Raw genomic sequence first — 22,807 nt, forward strand, 5'->3', positions numbered from 1 at the left:
CCGATGTTGACATTATGGACCCTATTTTCGTGAACGGCATAAATCTGAGGCGGCGAGCGGCGCAACTGTGCGCTCGAGGCGGGTTAGACCAGTGTTGGTAATTTCGTGGACCAGCGCTGCCCGGCGGATCTGCGTGTGGGCGGGCTGTGCCGACTTCATTCGGCCCCAATCAAAGCAGCTCCTCTCATTCCCTTTAAATGTGGCGCGGAGAAAGAATGGAGAGAGAACTTTACATTATTTGTGTTTGTGATTGAACTGAAAGCTGTTTCAACGTGTAATAGACTAGAACGACAGATGTCAGTTAAACAAAACATAACTTTGGTCCTATTCATTTTAATGTCTTGTAGCGCAATAGTGTTTGACCTCAAGTGGCCCAGTCATATTCTTAGGAGCTGTATGTCTAAATGGGATGGAAAAGGATTGAAATGCGGTCAGAATTCATCTCTTTGCTTTGCATGCAATTTCCATTGCAGGTGGCTCCTGTATTATGCAAACGTACAACCATTTCACCGCATTCTTTTTCAACCGAGTGAGCCAGGAGGGCAAAAGTGCATTAAAAAGCCCCCGAACAAGGCTGTTTTGTTGTCCTCCCAGAAGAAAGAATGCATTCAGTTTTCTGCAGGGGAGGGATGTGGTGTACTAATGTCGCCATGACAAAACCATGTTGCTGCACTTCCAGGCAACCAGAAATGTTTTGAATCCTTCCAGCGACCGAGTGTGAATGCAGGACGGATACTCGGCACATTGATGCTCATTAGGGCTGCGCGGCCGGCGTGTGTGTGTGTGTGTGAGTGTTTATTATTTAAAACTCAAAATTGCCCGAAGCTTCACGCACTGCTGCCTAACATCTTGTTATTATCGATTCATTATGTTAATTATCTTATTCGAAGTGTTTCAACGAGCACTTCAGACATCAAACTACTGCACATTCCCAGCTGGGACTGGTTAAAGCAAGTGCAAATATGGAAACACAAATCAAATAAATAGTGACATAAGTAAATATTGAAATCATTCAAAAAAAAAAAAAAAATGTTGAAATAATTAAAGTTTAAGATAATTAAATAAAGGTTGAAGTAATTACTTAGCTGTTGAAATATTTCAATGCAAACTGAAATAAATAAATAAATAATCCATGACACATTGAATTATCGGTTGCATTATGTATCCATTTATTTACTTTACTTTTACATTTGGGCACTTTTGGTCCTCCCCAAAAAAAAAAAAAAAAAAAAAAAAAAAAAAAAGACTCCTCAAAGACTTGTAGTGACGCATTAGTCCTCTGGGTGGCACCAGAGTTGTAAAACAAAATGGTAGTTCTGATGGAAGCATTAACTGTGATTTAGAAAAAGAATTTATTCTGCTTCAGTAATCCCACTATAAGATTTTATCACTGCATTCTGATTTACTTTACATACATCGCACACGCGCACGCGCGCGCACACACACACACACACACACAGGCCTACAACTGATTTTGCGAATGAGCAAACAAATGGCTGCATTACATGTTAATTGGATGTTTACATTTTGTGTGTTATTGAATTAGAGTCAAATTATGTGATTATGTGAATGGACAGACAGACTGATTTACAGTATGTGAGTAGATTTCCAGTCATCCAGATCATTGTGATCCGCAACGGTGGAATCGAGGGAGCTGGCCTGTCCTTGTTTGTTGAATACGTTCCACCTTTAAAGACCTTGTAAACTGACCCCAATTTTTTTTTCGGAAATTGAACTCGCCACAGAGAAGAGTGTTGTTAACAAGTCGGCCAAATGTCAATGAATAAAAAAATAAAATAATCGGCAAGTATTTGAAATCAGGGTTGAAAATGGCGAAGAAATTACAGTTTGTCCGCTTTTGGAGGCTTTAGGCGTGTCGGCTAACACGCGACCCGTGAAACTTTTAGCCGTTCTGCCGCAGGGGGGGTGCACAAGACAGAGACATTTGATAAAAATGTTCCAAGTTTATTTTCAATAAGCAAGTGGCAATTGGCCTGAATCGCCACAGCTAAAAAGTGGGCGGTGAGTACTTCTACAGTGCGGGAGGGCCGACTCATTTTGTTCCCTGGTGCCATTTTAGCCCCCCCCCCCCCCCCCAAAAAAAAAAACAAATCGAGACAACTGCGATGGTGAAAAACTGCGAATGCTAGATCTCAACAATTCAGTACTAAATTGTTTTCAGTCTGTGTACGTTTTCAGCACGTTATTGTACAGTATTTAGAAACAAAACATGAAAAAGACTTAACAAGGTCTTTTGTGAAGCAGATGTTAGCAGTATAGTGAGGGGGGTACTTTTGGGTGCTGGAAAGACACAAAGGTCCTGCTGAGATTTGAACTCAGAGGCAGCACGGTGCCACAGGGCATCTAGACTGCTGGAAAATACAAAGAAGAAGAACTGGGAGAAGCTAGGCTAACTGTTAGCTCATCTGGTCACTAGATTCTTCTTCTACTCTTCTCCTTTTTATTTTTTATGTGGTAAAGAACTTGGGAGACATGTTATATGAAAACATCAACACGACCAGTTGCTCCTTTATTTGTGTCCGACCACACGCATAAGGATTCATGATCGTCAATATTAAACAGGTTTAACATTTATGATTTGTCGTTTGCCGTTTCCCAAGCAAATCAAGATGGAAAAATCACTCTTAACACAGAGGATAATCGCACAGGGTAGCTCATCATTATTAAAAGTGAAGACAATTTACAATTTTGTTATTTTTTGAAAAAAAGAAACATGAAGTCGACGCACATGATTTGCTTTCGCGGGCCACTTAAAATGATGTGGTGGTCCAGATGTGGCCCCGGGCCGCGAGTTTGACACCTGTGACCTACCACATGTGTGTCTGTGTGTGTGGAACATATCCTCTTCGTTCACACTCGTAAAATGAGAAAGAGAACATGTAAAACTCGAAATGTGTTTCTCTTTCTGGATTTCTGGGACAGCGTCGACTTATTTGGATTTCTGCATGCACCAGTAAGTTCGTCAGCTAAAACGTTACATAGCGGGCTGCTGCTATTGTGTTTGGCTCTTTGTCATTCATTCAGAAAGCTGCTCCAACTAAATGACCTAATTTCCCCTTTTTAAAATAAATAAATAAATAAATAAATAAAATCAAATAAAAAAACAAGCTCGGGGCATGGCTTCAAATAGTGAAAAGAAAAGAGCTTGCTTCATTGTTAGCATCAGTGTTTTCTTACTTTTGAGTGGTACAGGGAAAATGAGGATGTTACTCTTGTTTTTTCCAGGACTTTTCTCTTGCTCTGACGTTGGCGGGGAAGGGAAAAAAAAAAACACAACCACATTTTCGTGATTGACAAAATGAAAGAAACTGGAGATAAGGAAATGAATGGGCATTATGCATGCACATGTGTTCAGCGGTGACGGCTTTTATCACTCATGGCGCCGTACAATCCTATATGGTACTATACATCCCCGTGCCCTAAAGCGTCCTTTTATCAGTCCTTCTATTTAAAAAAAAAACAAAAAACATTGTAGTGTTGTTAATAAGAAAAATAGCACTAAGTACTTTTTCAAAAAGATACGTTAATAAAATAATTAGATCAATTTTAGAGAATCAAACAGTTTTTGCGTCATGATGAATTAATGATGCAACTCCTTCTGTTGTGCAACACGTGGCCACCAGAGAGCAGTATAATATATACATACTGACAAAAATAAACATGGATGTTCACAACTGCTCAGTAAGCTGCAGTATGATGAGTTGTTTTTTCGCAGAGGATAAAGAACACATGCATATTGGTGTTGTTGTGTTGTCTGTATATATATGTGTTGCTGCACCGTTTGTGTTCAAAGAGCCGATGCCTCGCAGGTTCTAACACTGCAACATCAGTGCTACTTTTGTTAGCTTGTCCATGATGTTTTGCATTGTGCGTTAGCTTTAAGTGTTTGTATAAGTTTTGCATAAGACAAACGTGTGTGATTGTTCTAAACACATAATATTTGTTCTTTACTTTGGGAGTATACTTCTACTGTGACTGGCAATCAACAGCTTGAGGCCTCGTTTTTGAAGAATCCGTCACTATCTGCCGAACTGTTGCTTTTTGTAAGTTGTATTTCAAATTGCTTTCTTGCACGTCAAAGCTGAAAATCGTATACTGGGGTATTGATGATTTCTATAATTGCGACATGATAGTGGTGGTATTAAGAGGTGAATAAAATAAGTAAGTCCCCACGAAAGGCCCAGGAGCCAAATGCATGGGCCGGCACTGGCCTTTTCCGGCCCCAGGCCCAATGCCGGATGCTAATCAGGCGCGGTAGATGTTCTATAATGTTAACATGCATAACATCTGCTCATGGCCAGTGGGAACCAAACAAGACTGTACGTGTGGTCATGAATTATACATTTCATGTTGCGCTTTTATCATGGCACAATCATCGCCCAAAGGTATTTTAAAAAGGTAATATAGAAAAATAGTAAGCCTACTGTATTATGAAACACATAAAAGAATATAAAGAACTCAATTGGTGTAAAACGTGTAAGTCAAGGTGCCACTGTAACTACATTATATTCTAAAATTGGGAATTTTCTTGCACATGTAAGGTGTTTCTTTTATGTTCACCAGTAGTGGCCTGCAAGCGTATAACACCAGCACAACTGATACTTGATACGCGATCGTGTCAATATTACAAGTCCCACAATGCACTGCGATGGTTTGAAGGGGGGGGGGGGGGGAGCATTTGAATGGAAACTGTACTTTTTAACAGCTTGTCACTCTTTGGTTTTGATGTGAATTAGCCTCACTGTTACATAACAGTTTTTTTTTTTTTGTTTGTTTTTTTGGACGTGTTCAAATAAGCGCGCTTGCTTCAAGCTGTTTATTTGTCTCAGACCCAATGGTTATGGCCACAGTCAATGGGTAAATGGAAATTAGCATAGATGTTCCGGTAATTATAAACCTTGAAACAACTGCTACTTGTACACAGAGCAGCAACACATACAAGCAGATTATACAACAATAGTCAAATATTAAAATGGCAAAATGTCGTACTGTATAACACAAAAGGGCCGTGCGCGTTTTCTTGCTGTTAATTACGCAGATTCTCTTCCAGCCGACCTCAGTGCTTCCCAGCATGTTGCTGAAGACGCACAACTCTAAATTTCAGACTTGCCTGCATACTGTATACGTCTGTCTTTAACATGTATCATCCAGAAAGCAGAGTAACGATGGGTGGCTACATAGAATATGAGCAACGTAGGGGTTCTTTGATCAGTCGTCTCCATCCAAATCGCTTCTTTGATCAACATTGCGCTCTTCGTTCGGCGATTATTGTCGTGCAAAAGTGCGACCATTCTTCTTTGTGATAATTCCATCAAAGGAAGGTCATCCACCAGCTGGAGCGCACTGCGTCACGGGTTCGCTGAAAAGGTCAAACAACAGAGTTCTAAAGGTTAACGTCCTGCAGCGACGCAGTATAGCAGGGCGGACGCTCCTTTTCTTTTATATTTTATTTTCTGTCCGGCCTTTAATTGCGCCTTAGCATTTTATATTTGATTCCGTGCGGCGCAAACATCGGGCCTAGAGCTGCGAGCGGAGGCCAGCACGCTCGCTCGCTCTCGAACAAAACGTCCCTCGGCGCCTGTCTCGTCTCTTGTTTATTCAAATTTGCCACTCTGGCTGCAGGCTTGCAACGCTAAAGTCACTAAAAGCTCCTGTAGATCCCCCTCCCCGTCTCCCTCCCTCTTAACTGTCTATCAGCCACACACACACATACATGTGGCACAGACACACACACACACACACACGCACACACTGTCAGAGGAGGAGCAACATCCAGTTGGTTTCTGCTCGCATCCAGTGTGTCCGCAAAGGTGACAGTAACATGGAGCACGTGAAGAGCGCTCATCCACGTCACTGCATGCATGTAAAGTGAGATTCCTCAACAAACTTTGCAGGTAAGGGCACTTTTTTTTTTTTTTTTTTTTTACCCCCCAGAAATAATAACAACATTATTGGGATTATGTGTTATAGTATGAGGATTTTCGATGAGAAAAGATGATCCAGTTCAGACCACTTAAGTAACCAACTGTGTTTGGTCACCTTCTTCTTATGTTGCGCATGTTTTCCCCTTGGAGCGATATTTGAATGCGTCGCTTGTTTATAATGCACTAATCAGCGATTGCTAAGTTGGGTGAGGTGCCACTCTCGTTTGCCCTGAGAGATCATCAGGGATGCCGCGTGAAATTATCCAGTTTCATCTTTGTTCATCTAACACAGCCGACGACGTAGAGCGGCAGGGAGAACAATTTGATGCTCTTCCGCTAGATGGCAGAAGGTACAATAAACGTGTATCCACCTGTTGCCATTCAGAATGGCCTCAGCTGTCACACAGTAACTCGGTGTGGGAGTAAATTGACTATTCATACTTTGTGTGACATTATTAGGTGTGCTGGGAGATTTTTCGAATGTTAAAACGGGTGCCTTGGTTCAATAAAGATTGGGAAACGCTGCTCCACGTTGTGTGCTCAATGTATCCCACAATGCATCTTGAAAAGCAGTGAACAATCGATGGTCACTAGAAAAGCAGTACAGTGATCCCGAGAGACCGAGACGTGCCGCGAATATCGAAAACCCATGAGTAATTGACCCCCCCCCCCCACACACACACACAAAAAAGGATTGTAATTGCCAATAGGTGCCACAAGATGGTGGCGAATCACTACTTTTCTATTAGACAGGGCTATGAACTGACGAAATGAAGCTCCTCCACTTCAACATAGTTTCTTGGCAGCAAAATAGCATCAAAGCAATAGTGAGGTGATTGTTTTTTTGTGCTGTAGATCCAACATAAAACATCCATCCATCCATTTTCGCGGGCTGCTGGAGCCTATGCCAGCTACCTTCGGGCGGGAGGCGGAGTACACCCTGAACTGGTCGCCAGCCAATCGCAGGGCACATAGAAACAAACAACCATGCGGACTCACATTCACACCTGCCGGCAATTTAGAGTGTTCAATCAACCTAGCACGCATGTTTTTGGGATGTGGGAGGAAACCGGAGTGCCCGGGGAAAACACATAAAACCCAATCATAATAATAATAAATAAAATCGTATTTTTTTAAATTAAAAACTAAACTCCCGCAGCGCCTCTACTGTGTCTTTACACCTTGCAGCACTTATGTTGGTCGCCAGCTGTTCCACCAGCAGCCTGTCGGTGGTGTCAAAGATGATAAAGTTTTGGTCAGAATCCCAAAAGGAATGCACGAAAAAAAAAAAAAAAATAATTCACGAATATCCAAAGACAAAACAAAATCCTTGATTCAGTGAATTCGAAAATCATGAGGATGATGATGATCACATGACGCATTACGCCACTACTGAAAAACTAATTTCTTTTTCTGGGGTATTGAGATTTGACACGAGACAAATTTATGAGTTGTAAAAATGTCAATAACTTTCATGTCTTTAGAGCGACACATCACAGCATGGGTGAACATAAAGTGCTTTGTCTGTATCAATTTTGCAAAACTCACTCATCCTAAAAATAAATCATGTCAATAATATTTGTTTATTTGTTCCATATTTATTACGCAAGTCTCCCCCAGTTGACATTGTAGTTGTGTGACAGCAATGATGGATTTAACGGCGTGAAATAATTTTTGATGAGTGAACTAAATCGTCCACTACATAAAAATCCCTGTAGTCATTAGCGAGTAGGGCATGACAAATGATTCTGAACGCCGAACACGACTGCGTTTGGAATCATTCATCATTCCCTATTCTCTAATCACTATATAGAGATTTTTAGTCTACTGTCACTAAAAATCCTCCGTATTGTGATTAAGGAATAGGGAATGAGCGAATGAATGTGTTGTTTTATCCTTTGTGTACTGAGCCCGAGCCCTGGAGGATTCCCAACTGCGGCTTTCCCTCATTGTGTGTCCGGGCACATCCGAGGAATCTCCTGAGTTGCGTGCAGGAAATTAGATGACTTGTATCTTAATCACTGCTGCTGGTTTGCCTCTGCAGCTGCCTCTCCCTTTGCTGCTTTTGTTTCACTGAGAACAGTCTCCACTATTTTGAGATGAATTCTGTTACACCTTCCACCACCGTGTGTGAGGCCACAACAGGGACAAAGTGAGCTCAAATACTCTTTAACAAATAAATGTTGCTAATTTATCCAATAATAGCTAGGAGGATCATCTGGAGCAGTTCAGAATCGGTAACTATCTAATAACATGACAAAAACAAAATATTTAAACAAAATACATCATACATTTTGGAGGACTGGAACAAATTAATGGCATTTCAATGGGAAATATATAGTTTATATATAAGTAAATTGACTTATGAGCTTGGTCACAGAACGTGTACTATGTACGTATTTAGTTGAAATTGGTAAATTGAAACTGAATTTGGTATCTCAGACTCAATGGTTATGGCCTGTGGTGTTCCGCAGGGGTCAATTTTGGGACACCTATTGTTTAATCTGTACATGCTTCAATCAATATGTGGATGCAAAACCATTTTTTTTGGTTGCTGAAGACGCACAACTCTAAATTTCAAGCCCATAAAACCATGGGCCCAAATTTCAAGCCCATAAAACCATGGGCTTGTCTCCAGGTTAGACTGGTTAGATTACTGTAACACAGCTGCTCAGTGGGCTCTTTAGACGAACTATAAGACAGCTGCAGTACATTCGGAATGCTGCTGCTCGAGTCCCGAACAAACATGAAGAAGTCACACTTTGCTTTCATGGGCCACAAAAGATGATGTGGTGGGCCAGATCTGGCCCCTAGGCCTTGGGTATTACAGGCTGTCGCTCGCATTTACAGACAAGGTCATGCTTGTACAGACTGAGACCAATATAGAGGTGTGTGTATATTTTCAGAGCGTCTGATCAAAAAAATAAATAATAATAATAAACCTCTGATCCCTGCACTCATTAAATGTGTCTTTTGATGAAATTGTGCACTCTGTGTAAGGTCTACACTCTCACACACTCTGGTCTCTGTAAACACGCTGCTGCTTTTGGCCTTTTATCTTCCCGCTAATCATTGACCCCAGATCTGACATTGAACCATAACTGGGACTCTTACTGTATATGCCAGTATACAGTATATTGCTGCTTTAGCCCGTTTCATCTGCTGGATCTAATTGTCCCAATGTTTCTGTCCCTGTCAGGTAAATCGCCCTGAATAACAATTAGAGAGTCCAGCAATGTTCAACTCATTAGTGACTTAGGGCAAGTGAGGGCAGACCATAAAAACTTACTGTCAGTCCATTTTGCTTTTCTTTAACGTGTTTATCTTTGTTTATGCATTACATTTTTGTAACTGATCGTAGTTGATTCCAGATTTCCAATTAAAAGTTGTGTATACACTGCGGGGGGAAAAAAAAAATCATGATTTTGAAAGGAGCTGCTGTCAACCACAGCTTGCCACAGTTCGTCATTGCTTGAGCCACAGCTGTGTATATAAAGAGTACGGCCAACTTGGCGACAGGCGCCATGTTAGCTACAAAGGGTGTGTGCGCACAAGGGCGCATCTACTGCACTTGCCAGTGCCTCGCAACGGTCGGGTGTTTCATACATCGATCGACACTCTTGTTTGTGTTGCGTTGAATGCAAATCAAAGACAATTTAAAGCATTGTTCAAAGTTCATAAAAAAATGTATACACGGCTCTGGCTTCACCCAATCGATCAACCTCCCTCCAGCTCGCCATGTCACACCTCACCCCACTAGGCCCCCGCCTCTTATTGGCACATGGCCAGCAAGGCCTGCTCCACTGGTCAGAAGAACTAACCTTTTACAACCTAAATTTCAATATATGTTTCATGAAATGTATTCCCAACAATCTCTTCTCTTCATTTTGTAGCGTTTCTCTTGGCAACACAGCTTCCAGTACTTGTACAGTACGTTCACATTTTTTGTCCAATCAGATTCTAGTCTGTATGTGTTGCCATGTAAATGTAATCTGCCCTGGGCCTTCAGAATCAATCGTGTTCGCCCATGTAACTAAAAACGATTTTAGGAATGGAACTGTTTCTTTAACCAATCAGATTTCAAATTGGTCCTCGATGATGTCAGCATTTTTCCATCCTCCAATTGGTTGGTCAGAGCAAAACTTGATACAGCTAACTTGGACTAGCAAAACATGTCTGCAGCGATCTGCACACATTAATACGCTACATTAATAATCTTCTTCTCTGGTGAGGATGATGTATTTTATTGGAATGTTTTATGTTTTTGTCTTGTTATTAGATAAAATCGATTCTGTGGCACAGTCGCATGGTTTTTATATTGCGTTTTTGTATAGTAACGATGTTTTCTGTAATTGATGTGATAGTGGTGGTATTAGGCGGTAGATTAACTCAGGAAAGTCTCCACTTAAGGTCCATGTACCAAACGCACGGCCTGCCAACATATACCGATCTATAATACAGACAGTATTTTCTATACATTTTATGCTTGCAATAATTTTGATGTTCAAATACATTTACAATGTGTTTAAAGTGTGTGGGAGGTGTAAAACTATCCCCAATTTTTTTTTTTAATACGGTCTCTCCATATCACAGATTTGCACCCATTGCGGGTGGGTCTATAACATATTCCTCTGTTCCACTGTAACAAAATAAAAAAAGAGATGATATGATTTACCAGTTACAGCACCGTAATGCTGAAAAATTGGACCGGCCGTGTCCAGACTGAAAAACATGCTCACGTGATATCCATACATCGACCTCAGACAGAAACCAGGTTATCGGGCATAGATGCAGATCATATGTAAACACACGTAACATTTGTAAGTGGACTTGGACTTGGAATCGGTCTGGGACGAGGAAGTGATGGAGTTAGCGACGCAGTAATGAAGTTTCACGGGGCTGTAGGAGCAGGAAGGAAACATCTCTCAGGTACACTGTGATGTTATCTTGCGGCCTAATGGAGTCACTTACAAGACCGGAGCAGCATGCAATGATTCTGGGGTGTCTTCACATTGATTTTATAATGAGAATATATCACTTCATCACATTGTGATGTTGGTCATATTTGGCAACCTGCTTTTTTTCTTTTTAAATGCAATCACATCAATCCCTCTTGCACTGAAATTGTTGTTTTCGCCTTAAATATGGCTGGCATTTGTTGTCAGCTTAATTGTTTTGTTGTTGTTTTTTTTTTTTGTGGGGAACGATTTTAAATGTACAAGGTATTAAGGATCTCTAAGCGGATGCTTTTATACAAAGCATGAAAGAGCAGAATCATGAGTGTTTGGATGTTTAGCGTGGGTGGCATTAGCAGGAAACAATAACTCACTGAGCAGACAGTTTCAACACTGACAAAAACATAAAAAAATCATTCCCAGGGCTAAAATTGTTATTTACCCATCGAGAAAATTACAGTGTACGCTCATTTATCACGGAGGGATACGTTCGAGACCTGCCCGCGAGTGGTCAAAATACGCCCTTTTGAGGGAACATATAACATCTGTTCTCACTAAAGAAGTCACACATTACAGTGATTGGACAATAACACTGAGGCAGGATGGCTGGAGAGCATACGTGGGCAAAATCAAATATGCAGCGCTTGTATTTTGAAAGTGATGCTGCGAGAGCTACAACTCGTGTCTTCAATGTTGCTGACTTTGCGACATTTTCACTCAATTTATTGACCTTTCTGACCCTTCTAGTGACGATTTTTTTTTTCAAAAAACTGACAAACGTGCCAACAGTGGTCCTAATGTTAGCGACGTTTTCATAATTTGGGAGTCCCGGCTAGCAATATGAGCTGGTGGTTAGTGCGCCAAATGTCAGCACACTTGAAAAATCTAGAAAAAAATATACACATTGTAGACAAGACTTTTTGTACACGTTCATAAAATAATGATATAACGTTAATAAGTGTAGATGTGTAACTTTAATGGTTGCTTATAATCCACCCGGGGGGACACTGAAAGACCAAAAAGGCTTGAAATACAGTTGATACTCAAGTACAAGCTACAGCCATACAGTATTACTACATATGTGACTGCAAAAATGGCCCTCAAAAACACGTTAGATCCTCTCAAAGAGCATTTTGTAGATCCAAAGTCAGGAGGCAGAGGAATTTAAATGAACCCTCTCGAGGTATAAGGGTAGGTGGCTTGCCGCTACGTGGTCCCATCCAACCTGTCAGGTCATATCCAATCAGGGTTTACCCTTCCAGGTCAGTTAAGATGCCGGTTAAGGGGAATAACAACTTTCATTTGCTGCGATGTCCTGTCACACAACCAAGCCCTGATTGGTCACTGTTATGAGATTTCTGACCGTTTTTCAGACAGTTATTAAGTTCTTCTCTGAGCCTCATCGTAATTTAATATCTTAAAAATGCTCTCTTGGTGCTGTGATTTCCCTTTTTCAGAAGTAATCCGCTCGTGATGCCTCTGAGACCCCAAAATGAAGACTGACTGACTGTCTTAAAAATTAGCCTGCGAGATGTCGTAAATGCGTCTCGGTGATCCTGTTCGGGCCTCGGGAGGAAGCCTGTGAGCAAACAGCAGATTGAGTTATATCTGGTCCCCATTCGCGCAAAACGGAGGCTTTTCGGAAAGGCAGCTCATAATACAGTCATGTCCGCATCAACAGAATGATGACGCTAAAGATTATGATCTGTTCAATACTCTTGCATTTAATAATTACATCTTGGCAGTCAGATTTGAAATGGCGTACTGACTAATAGTTGTGTGCATTCCCGATATGAGACCACTCTATGTTTTCAAACACAGCTGCTGAAGCCTTTATTTGCTCACCTGGTCACTGTTCACACATACTCAGTGGAAGCTAAAACACTGTAAAAACACCTGCCAAGTGTTACACATCAGTTTGCATTAATGACCTTCAGTGGTGCAAAGTAATACAGGACATATAGTACTTTGTTATTGCACTGAAGTTGATTTCCAGGTAGTGTATCTGTACTTTATTTGTGCATTTATTTTACTGACAACTTTTTACTTTTGACCTTGCTGCTAAACGAACAAAATCTGGTGTTTTTTTTTTTTTTTTTTGTATCTGCAGTCATACCGTATGACCGCAGCCTGACGTATCCGTGACCACATCCGAGACCGGAAACTATGGAGACTGTGAATACCAGCAGCGGGGTCGAGCCCGGCCTCTTCTCGGCCAGTCCTTACACCACCGTGGAAATTGTGCTCATCATTCTGGTGGCGGGATCCCTCAGTCTGATCACCGTCGTTGGAAACATCTTGGTCATGCTGTCTATAAAGGTTTGTTTGTTGCTTTGTGTCATAGAAATTGAAGTGAAAGTGGTCGACGAGCTTTCAAACTCAAAGTGTGTACTTGTAGAAGATGCCTTTTGGGCCAAAAATATGCTCAATGAACATGTGAATAATGACTGACAAGCCAGCCAACGATAATACAGTCAGACATCGAGCAGAAAGAACGCATGCCTAATGAGTTAGTGCAATTCTCGAGGATTTAATGCTACGTTCACATTACGTTCCCAATCACGCTTCAAGCCACCATGGACAAAACAGGATGGATGTGAGGCAACGCGGAGGGACAGGACAGCAAAACGTGACAAGCCGTGATGGCCGTGAATGCCTGGCCAGATTTTGAAACTGTCCAAAAAATCTGCCACGGCATTCATGGTGCGCATGAGAAACCTAGGCAGCCGTCTGTTTTTGAATCGATTTACCTGTGGAAATTTAAATTACGGCCAGCGTTCAGTCTCACTTTCGACTGACATGGTCACGCATTCAAACTACGGCGGTAGAGAAGAAGGCTGAAAGCATCATTCACGCCATTTTCTCAATTGCTCTACCTTGGTCAAATGACATGGGTTCGCTTACTTTAGGATTGCTTGAGCTTTTGCCAGCTCCCAAACATCCCAGCAAGTAATTATTTCTTAGTTCCTTTTCCATTTCATTTTTAATTTGTATTTTACCCATAGCCTTTCATGAGGTCTCCCACATTGGAGAAGCAATTAGAGAGCAAATGTCCGGATATGTAATCTAATACAAGGGAGAAAACATACATCACACAAAAAAGATTAGCATCTGACAGCCTGCTCCATGTGGTTTCTCCAAAGGTAAACAGGAACCTGCAGACCGTCAACAACTACTTCCTGTTCAGCCTGGCCTGCGCGGACCTCATTATTGGCGTCGGCTCCATGAACCTGTACACCGTTTACATCGTGATTGGCTACTGGCCCTTGGGAGCGGTGGTGTGCGACCTGTGGCTGGCGGTGGACTACGTGGTCAGCAACGCCTCGGTCATGAACCTCCTGATCATCAGCTTCGACCGATACTTCTGCGTCACCAAGCCGCTGAGCTACCCGGCGCGCCGAAGCACCAAGATGGCCGGTTTGATGATCGCCGCCGCATGGGTGTTGTCCTTCGTCCTGTGGGCGCCGGCCATTTTGTTCTGGCAGTTCATCGTTGGTGGGAGAACCGTGCCACCGGGGGAGTGCTATATCCAGTTCTTCTCCAACCCGGCGGTCACATTCGGCACGGCCATCGCGGCTTTCTACCTGCCTGTGGCCATCATGATCTACCTCTACTGGCGCATCTCAAGGGCCAGCCGTAGCCGCATGCAGAGAGACAGCAGGAAGACATCCGGCACTAGTATCAGAGAAGCTCACTCTCACAGTCAGGAGGATGCAGGTGAGAACCAGATCCAGAACAACTGCATTCAGAAGATGAGAGAGCAGCTCAGGGAGGTTGTGCAGAGCAAAGAGAAGGAGGCACTGCAGCAGCAGAATGGAAGTGCTCCCTGCAAGGAAGACAAACCCGAGCAGCTGGAACCGGAGATGGACAGCGTCCAACCCTCCACGTCTACAGAGAACGAGGTCCCCGTTTCAGTGCTGAGGGGACTGAATGCCATAAGAAGGATGAACCAAACAGAGCCATCTTCCAGGGGGGCGTCATTGACGGACTGTCAAGCCACAAGGACAATGCTTAAGGTAAACAACTTCACTCTGCCAGAGTACACAATTTCTCACGCAACGTATGATCACCATAGGACAAGGGTGTCAAAACAACGGCCTGTGCTCATCTCTCACTTCCTTGTTTTCCACTAATCACACATATTTCCGTAAGACGCGGCTAGGCGTACTGCGGCGCTGAGTACTACCTCAACTACAACCCCAATTCCAATTATGTTATTTAATGTTCAAACTGATAAACGTTATTGTTTTTAGCAAGTAATCATTAACTTTGAATTTTATGGCTGAAAAAACGTTCCAAAAAAATCTGGCACAGGTGGCAAAAAAGACAAACACCTGTTTGGAACATCCCATAGGTGAACAGGCTAATTGGAAACAGGTGGATGCCATGATTGGGTTTAAAAGGAGCTTCCCTGAATTGCTCAGTCATTCACAAGCAAAGATGTGAACAAGTGTGTGAGAAAATAGTCGAACAGTTTAAGGGCAATGTTCCTCAACGTACATTTGCAAGGAATTTAGGGCTTTCATCATCTACGGTCCATAATATCATCGAAAGGTTCAGAGAATCTGGAGAAATCACTGCATGTAAGCGGCGAGGCCGAAAACAGACATGCCCGTGACCTTTGATCCCTCAGGCGGCACTGCATCAAAAACCGACATCAATGTGTAAAGGATATCACCGCATGGGCTCAGAAGCCCTTCAGCAAACCAATGTCAGTAAATACAGTTCGGCGCTACATCCGTAAGTGCAACTTGAAACTCTACTATGCAAATCAAAAGCCATTTATCAACAACACCCAGAAACGCCGCCGGCTTCTCTGGGCCCGAGCTCATCTAAGATGGACTGATGAAAAGTGGAAAAGCGTTCTGTGGTCCGACAAGTCCACATTTCAAATTGTTTTTGAAAATTGTGGACGTCGTGTCCTCCGGGCCAAAGAGGAAAAGAACCATCCGGACTGTTATGGACGCAAAGTTCAAATACCAGCATCTGTGATGGTATGGGGCTGTGTTAGTGCCAATGGCATGGGTAACTTACACATCTGTGAAGGCACCATTAATGCTGAAAGGTACATACAGGTTTTGAAGAAACATATGCTGCCATCCAAGCAACGTCTTTTTCATGGACGCCCCTGCTTATTTCAGCAAGACAATGCCAAACCACATTCTGCACGTGTTACAACAGTGTGGCTTCGTGGTAAAAGAGTGCGGATACTAGACTGGCCTGCCTGAAGTCCAGACCTGTCTCCCATTGAAAATGAAAACACTAAAGTATTGAAAATACCTTAAGAACAAATCTATTAACCCTCTTGAATGCTCAACTGTCTGAGAAGTGTTGTAAAATTCTCCCGCTTTCCTTACTCTGCGGGATAATATAAGTGACACTTTAGGTTAGATACATTTAAGTAAGCCTGTTTTGTTAAAAATGTATAGTTGTAATGCTTTGGTGCAGACGGAATTGGTCAGCCCTGAATGTACATTGAGCTTTTGTTGGGATTTATTCCTGTCTATTCCACTGCTAAGACAGCTCATCGTTTTATTGACTGCATTACTCATGGCTCAAGACCTTGCTGCCCTGCGCGCCCGCCACTACTGATGTGGCGTCATCTGCTTTCGCACAGGTGACAAGGCAGAGTGCAGTGGCCAAGTGGCGCAAGAAAAGCACGTCCTCGCGGGAGAAGAAGGTGACGCGCACCATCATGGCCATCCTAGTGGCCTTCGTGGTGACGTGGACGCCGTACAACGTGATGGTGCTGATCAACACCTTCTGCTCCATCTGCATCCCTAACACCCTGTGGACCATCGGCTACTGGCTTTGCTACATCAACAGCACCATCAACCCAGCCTGCTATGCCCTGTGCAACACCACCTTCAAAAACACCTTCAAGCATCTCCTGCTGTGTCAGTACAAGAACATACGAGCAATGCGGTGAGGCTGATACCGTGCAGACTCAGTGCTCCAAATGTCAACTAAATGCTGAAATGTTGCATACATTTCTTCTGATGTACAGTGATACCTTGACTTACAAGTGCCCCAGTTTACAAGTTTACCTGGGTTAGAACCTAATTTAGTTCAATAGTTTTTCCCAGTTTGAGCCGAGCCATACGCAATGTCCCACAGGGCTCACTACCAAGGACCCCTGTCATTGTTAGATTTGCTATGTACAGTAAATACAAGATCTGCTAATTACAGGCAGTCCAACTAAAAGTGACCGATCATATAAATAACTACAGCGGTATCTTGACTTACGTGTGCCCCGACTTGGGAGTTTTTCAAGTTATGAGCTGTTGCTTGGTCGAATTTAGACTTTGTGTTCTGGGCCAAAACTTCAGGCTTGAGCAAGCTTTGGACACGCCGCTACTTGGGTGAAATGAACAAAAAAATGGAGCAGATAAGGTACTGTAATGCCCATGCATATGGATATGTGGATAAATACAAAATGACAGATACACACACACACACACACACACACACTCAGACTAACCGGCCAACTCGACTCCAGGTCCTGACATCACACACTAGGCCATACCCCTTAAAGACATCTTTTCATGTACTGTAATGAAAGTCTGCTAGCTTAATGCTAACATATAATACGAAACGCCAATAGAAATTAGCATCAATATTTCGGTTATTTAAAAAAAAAAAACTTTAAACAACTGCTACTTTAACACACACTGAACAGCAACACACAACAGAGCGTACAACGATACTCACAGACATACTGTATTCTCGCTGAATTGTGGAAACAACAATTATTATTGGAGCTTAGTTGGGGACCGTTTCTTCCTCTTCTACTTGCTTTTAACGAGATGTATTTTTTTTCCCAGTGGAGCTCAGTGCTGCCCGGTACGTTGTGTCTCAATGTGTTACTACACTGAAGTCGCGCAACTCAGACTTGCCTGTACGTTGTAAAAACCGATAAAAACGGATGTTCGAAAAACCGTGCGTATGTGTGTCTGCTTTGAAGCCAACCATACCGTGTAAAGTGGTACTCAGCACGTGTCAAGTGTATGGAAATAACCATCAACTATGGATTAGGACACATTGTGTTAGTGAAATATTTTTACACCATGTTTGTGTGTGTGTGTGCATGTTTACTGTATGTTGAGTCCAGGTAGTGAAAGTAGTCCAAATGTAATATTTATTAATGCCTGTATTGCGCGCTTTCCTCCTCCGTTAATTGCTGTTTACTTAAAACATGTACAATAAAACCTGGCATGAAAATAAATGTTGTGGCATGTTTAAATGAACTGAATCAATGCACGGATGCAACATTTTATGTGATTTAAAAAGTAAGAGACAGCTGTAGATAAAAATTACTGGAAAATATGTATTGCCTCAGTATATATCAAAAGACAATGAAAGTAACTAAACTATTGAGGTCTTGTCTAAATGATAGAAAGCATAATCAGCGTGTCTTTCCACACAAAACCAGAACGTAAACGGAATCGTGTACAGCTTGCTCACCTCCACAAACAACAATGGTGAACTCTGAAAAATACTGTACACTCTTATGCATGAACGGTAACATTTTATCTAAAAACAGATCTATAATTATTTGCAACCAGTCTACTTTGCTTTAACTGTTTAAAATAAATGGAGGTATTGACAGACTTGTATAATTACTGTGTAATTCATTTATTTAAATAAACATTCACTGACAAATTCAATCTCTGTTACCCAGTATTATAAAAAAAACAAAAAGAAAAAAAAAGCAAGTGGCTGACTATTTAATTCCGGTTTTAAAATAAATAACTAAATAAATAACTCTTATTCTTTAAGAAGCTATGATTTGAAATACACAACTTATTGTTTTGATTCACAAGACATGTTAGGTGTATTTGCACAAAGTATTCTTATCCCTTTTGCTGGTAACAGCTTCAATTTTATTTGAAAGTCACTATTAATTGTGTGCGAGCTCACACATAATAAGCACATGCATGAAAAGTACCCATTTTGTACAAATGCTAAACGAAATATGTTGTTTAATCTTATTATTAATGAATCTATGTGAACCGATTAATATATACTACATTTAGAGGTGTCACATCTTAATTTTACGAGGTATCGTAGCAGGCCTATGTTAACAAAGTAGTACCTTGATTTACGAGATTATTTGTTCGGTGACCATGCTTAAATTGTAACTCAAAACATTCATACCTTAAAAAATCTTTCCCCATTTAAATGAATGCAAATGCATTAATCTGTTCCAGACCTCCTAAAAAAAAGAAAATAACACAAAACAAGAATAACAATAAGAAACACAGCAATCTACAGTATTGTTCTTTGAATAAACAAGCGGTAATGGCACAATTAAATGGAATGGAATTAATTAAACAGTTGTGCATCATGATTTCATGCTTTAATTCGATGGGCTCCTTCTGGTGTGCGCTTCTTGACCACCAGGGGGCGGTAAAGTACACTACACAGATTTGATAATGAAACAAGATGGTCACAACTGAGCTGCAGTAATAGCAGTCATTTTTGCAAAAGATAAAAATGCCTGCCTAGTCAATGCTAGTTTCATGAGCCTGTCAATGGTGTTTTGCATTGTGTGTTATCATGAAGCTAGCAGAAGGCAGAGTTGTGGCTTTTAAATGCAAAATGTGTAATTCTTTTGGTTTTATGTTTCGTTTTGACAGTAAACTTCAACTGCAAAAAAAAAAACCTTAAAGCCTGTTTTTTGAAGAATTGTTTTTTATCTGCCAAACTACTGCTAGCTGCGATGTTCGCTACCATTATCTAGCACTCGTAACTCAAACTTTTGCTTGCAACTCAAGACGAAAAATCGACCGAGCAATGAAAGAAGGAACCACCATACTCAAGTTTAGTCCAATTTATGTAAGTACAGTAACACAGTACTTGTACTTTCTTACTTCCCACCACTTTCCATATGTGCCACAAGTTGCATTTGATATTCAGTTCTCTGTGTGCCAACAAGTCGTGTTTACCGTGTACACACTGCCACCTAGACTAATTAGCCACGACTTTACATTTAGACAAATACTGCTGTTTAGAGTCAAAACAGCCCTCATGTACAGGCAGTTTAGTGCCGTTACGTCCACTTGAGCAAGAAGTGACTTGGCTGCAAAGGGGAGTCCTATGGCTGAGGAAAAGCAGCTGACGGGAGCCTCCAGGATGCCCCTGCCTGTGCCCGACCACCACTGTCCTCAAGCAGGACAAGCAGAGGACGAGCCAGGCGGATGCGAAAGCGCCGCAGAGGAGCAGGCGGTGAAGACCGGCCCCAATCTGCTGCAGATGCTGAAGGCGGCCGAGAGCAGGTGGCCCCCCCCTGAGTGTCGGCACAGAGAGGGAGAAGAGTCCGGGACGGGGGAGGTCGTTACCGAGGCTCTGAAGACTGATATGGTGAGCAAGGGCACACACAGTGACCAGTGGTGAGAAGTAATCAAATACAAAGTAAAGTGGTGCTTTGGCTTACGAGTCACAAGCCGTTGCTTGTTCGGTTTTTGTGTGTTGCAAGCCGGGTTTGAGCCTATAACTGTCTTTAAGTGTCCCACAGGGCTGATTACCAGGCCCCCTGTCATTGAGTGGAGCTTTGCGATGTAAAAATGCGTATAATTGACACCCCTTATAATTGCATTGGGAAAAAATTTTGGGGGATTGTTTTCCCCCCCAAAACATCCATCCATTTTCTTTACCGCTTATCCTCACAAGGGTCGCGGACGTGCTGGAGCCTATCCCAGCTATCTTCGGACGAGAGGCGGGGTACACCCTGAACTGTTTGCCAGCCAATCGCAGAGCACATATAAAGAAACAACCATTCGCACTCACATTCACACCTAGGAGCAATTTAGAGGCTTCAATCAACATACCATGCCTGTTTTGGGGATGTGGGAGGGAACCAGAGTGACTGGAGAAAACCCACGCAGGCACGGGGAAAACATGCAAAATCCACACAGGCGAGGGCGGGATTTGAACCCCTGTCCTCTGAACTGTGAGGAAGACGTGCTCACCAGTCGCTCACTGTGCCGCCACCCTACCCCAAACAAAAGGAAAACAAATTTCAAATGGAAAAAATTGCGGAAAAAGGGAAAATAAATCAGCAAATCGGTGAATCTGGAGGTCCCAAACGTGAGTATGCGTGCATCGACTGTAGCTTGGAAAAGGGCATTGTGGGCATTTCCTATCCAAATTATCTTGCAAATCCCATACAAGGACATCAAAGTTTGTAAAAAATAAAAATAAATTGATGGACGGGGACCTGCAAGTACAAGTGTTGAATGAGTGCTTCTATTTTTACCACTTCTACAACCCCAATTCCAATGAAGTTGGGACATTGTGTTAAACATAAATAAAAACAAAATACAATGATTTGCAAATCATGTTCAACCTATATTTCATTGATTACACTACAAAGACAATATATTTAATGTTCAAACTGATAAACCTGATAGTTTTTAGCCAATAATCATTAACTTAGAATTTTATGGCTGCAACACGTTCCAAAAAAGCTGGGACAGGTGGCAAAAAAGACTGAGAAAGTTGAAGAATGCTCATCAAACACCTGTTTGGGACATCCCACAGGTGAACAGGCTAATTGGGAACAGGTGGGTTCCATGATTGGGTAGAAAAGGAGCTTCCCTGAATTGCTCAGTCATTCACAAACAAAGATGGGGCGAGGTTCACCTCTTTGTGAACAAGTGCGTGAGAAAATAGTCCAACAGTTTAAGGACAATGTTCTTCAACGTACAATTGCAAGGAATTTATGGATTTCATTATCTACGGTCCATAATATCATCAAAAGGTTCAGAGAATCTGGAAAAATCCCTGCATGAAAGCGGCAAGGCCGAAAACCAACATTGAATGCCCGTGACCTTCGATCCCTCGGGCGGCACTGCATCAAAAACCAACATCGATGTGTAAAGGATATCACCGCATGGGCTCAGGAACACTTCAGAAAACCAATGTCAGTAAATACAGTTTGGTGCTACATCCGTAAGTGCAACTTGAAAGTCTACTATGCAATCGTGGACGTCGTGTCCTCCGGGTCAGAGGAAAAGAACCATCCGGACGCAAAGTTCAAAAGCCAGCATCTGTGATGGTATGGGGCTGTGTTAGTACCAATGGCATGGGTAACTTACACATCTGTGAAGGAACCATTAATGCTGAAAGGTACATACAGGTTTTGGAGAAACATATGCTGCCATCCAAGCGACGTCTTTTTCATGGACGCCCCTGCTTATTTCAGCAAGACAAAGCCAAACCACATTCTGCACGTGTTACAACAGCATGGCTTCGTAGTAAAAGAGTGCGGGTACTAGACTGGCCTGCCTGCAGTCCAGACCTGTCTCCCATTGAAAATGCGTGGTGCATTATGAAGCGCAAAATACGACAACGGAGACCCCAGACTGTTGAACAGCTGAAGCTGTACATCAAGCAAGAATGGGAAAGAATTCCACCTACAAAGCGTCAACAATTAGTACCCTAAGTTCCCAGACGTTTATTGAATGTTGTTAAAAGAAAAGGTGATGTACCACAGTGGTAAACATGACAAACGTGTTGCAGCCATAAAATTCTAAGTCAATGATTATTTGCTAAAAACAATCAAATTTATTAGTTTGAACATTAAATATCTTGTCTTTGCAGTGTATTCAATTAAGTATAGGTTGAACGTGATTTGCAAATCATTTTATTCTGTTTTAATTTATGTTTATCACAACGCCCCAACTTCATTGGAATTGGGGTTGTACTTTTGTTTTTTTTACACAAGTATCTGTACTTGCACGAAAGTACAGAGTGTGATGACTTTTTTCACCCATGACATTGACACACTTACACAGGGACGCAACGTGGAAAGTATGCAAGAAGTGTGCGTCTCCATTTAGTCACGTTGTCAATGATTATTTTTTTTGTGGTACACGTCAATGAATGTTTCACCAGGCAGCAGGA

General features: G+C 42.0%; 1 protein-coding gene across 3 annotated transcripts in view; it reads left to right on the forward strand.

The window, feature by feature from the left end:
• The first annotated feature begins 5,786 nt into the window (after window positions 1–5,786).
• Window positions 5,787–22,807, forward strand: part of LOC133478176 (S-adenosylhomocysteine hydrolase-like protein 1) — a 29,418-nt gene continuing 12,397 nt past the window's right edge. For 2 of the 3 annotated variants that reach the window (XM_061773915.1, XM_061773916.1), the window contains exons 1-3: window positions 5,787–5,915; window positions 13,011–13,219; window positions 14,044–14,916. In XM_061773915.1, coding sequence (XP_061629899.1) covers window positions 13,067–13,219; window positions 14,044–14,916 — 1,026 coding nt within the window. In that variant the 5' untranslated portion in view covers window positions 5,787–5,915; window positions 13,011–13,066. Of the gene's footprint in view, window positions 5,916–13,010; window positions 13,220–14,043; window positions 14,917–19,947; window positions 20,264–22,807 lie in introns of those variants that run through there. The other variant, XM_061773917.1, reaches the window with a different exon arrangement.

The sequence above is a fragment of the Phyllopteryx taeniolatus genome, chromosome 5 (assembly GCF_024500385.1).
Source record: "Phyllopteryx taeniolatus isolate TA_2022b chromosome 5, UOR_Ptae_1.2, whole genome shotgun sequence".
NCBI classification, from domain to species: Eukaryota; Metazoa; Chordata; class Actinopteri; order Syngnathiformes; family Syngnathidae; genus Phyllopteryx; species Phyllopteryx taeniolatus.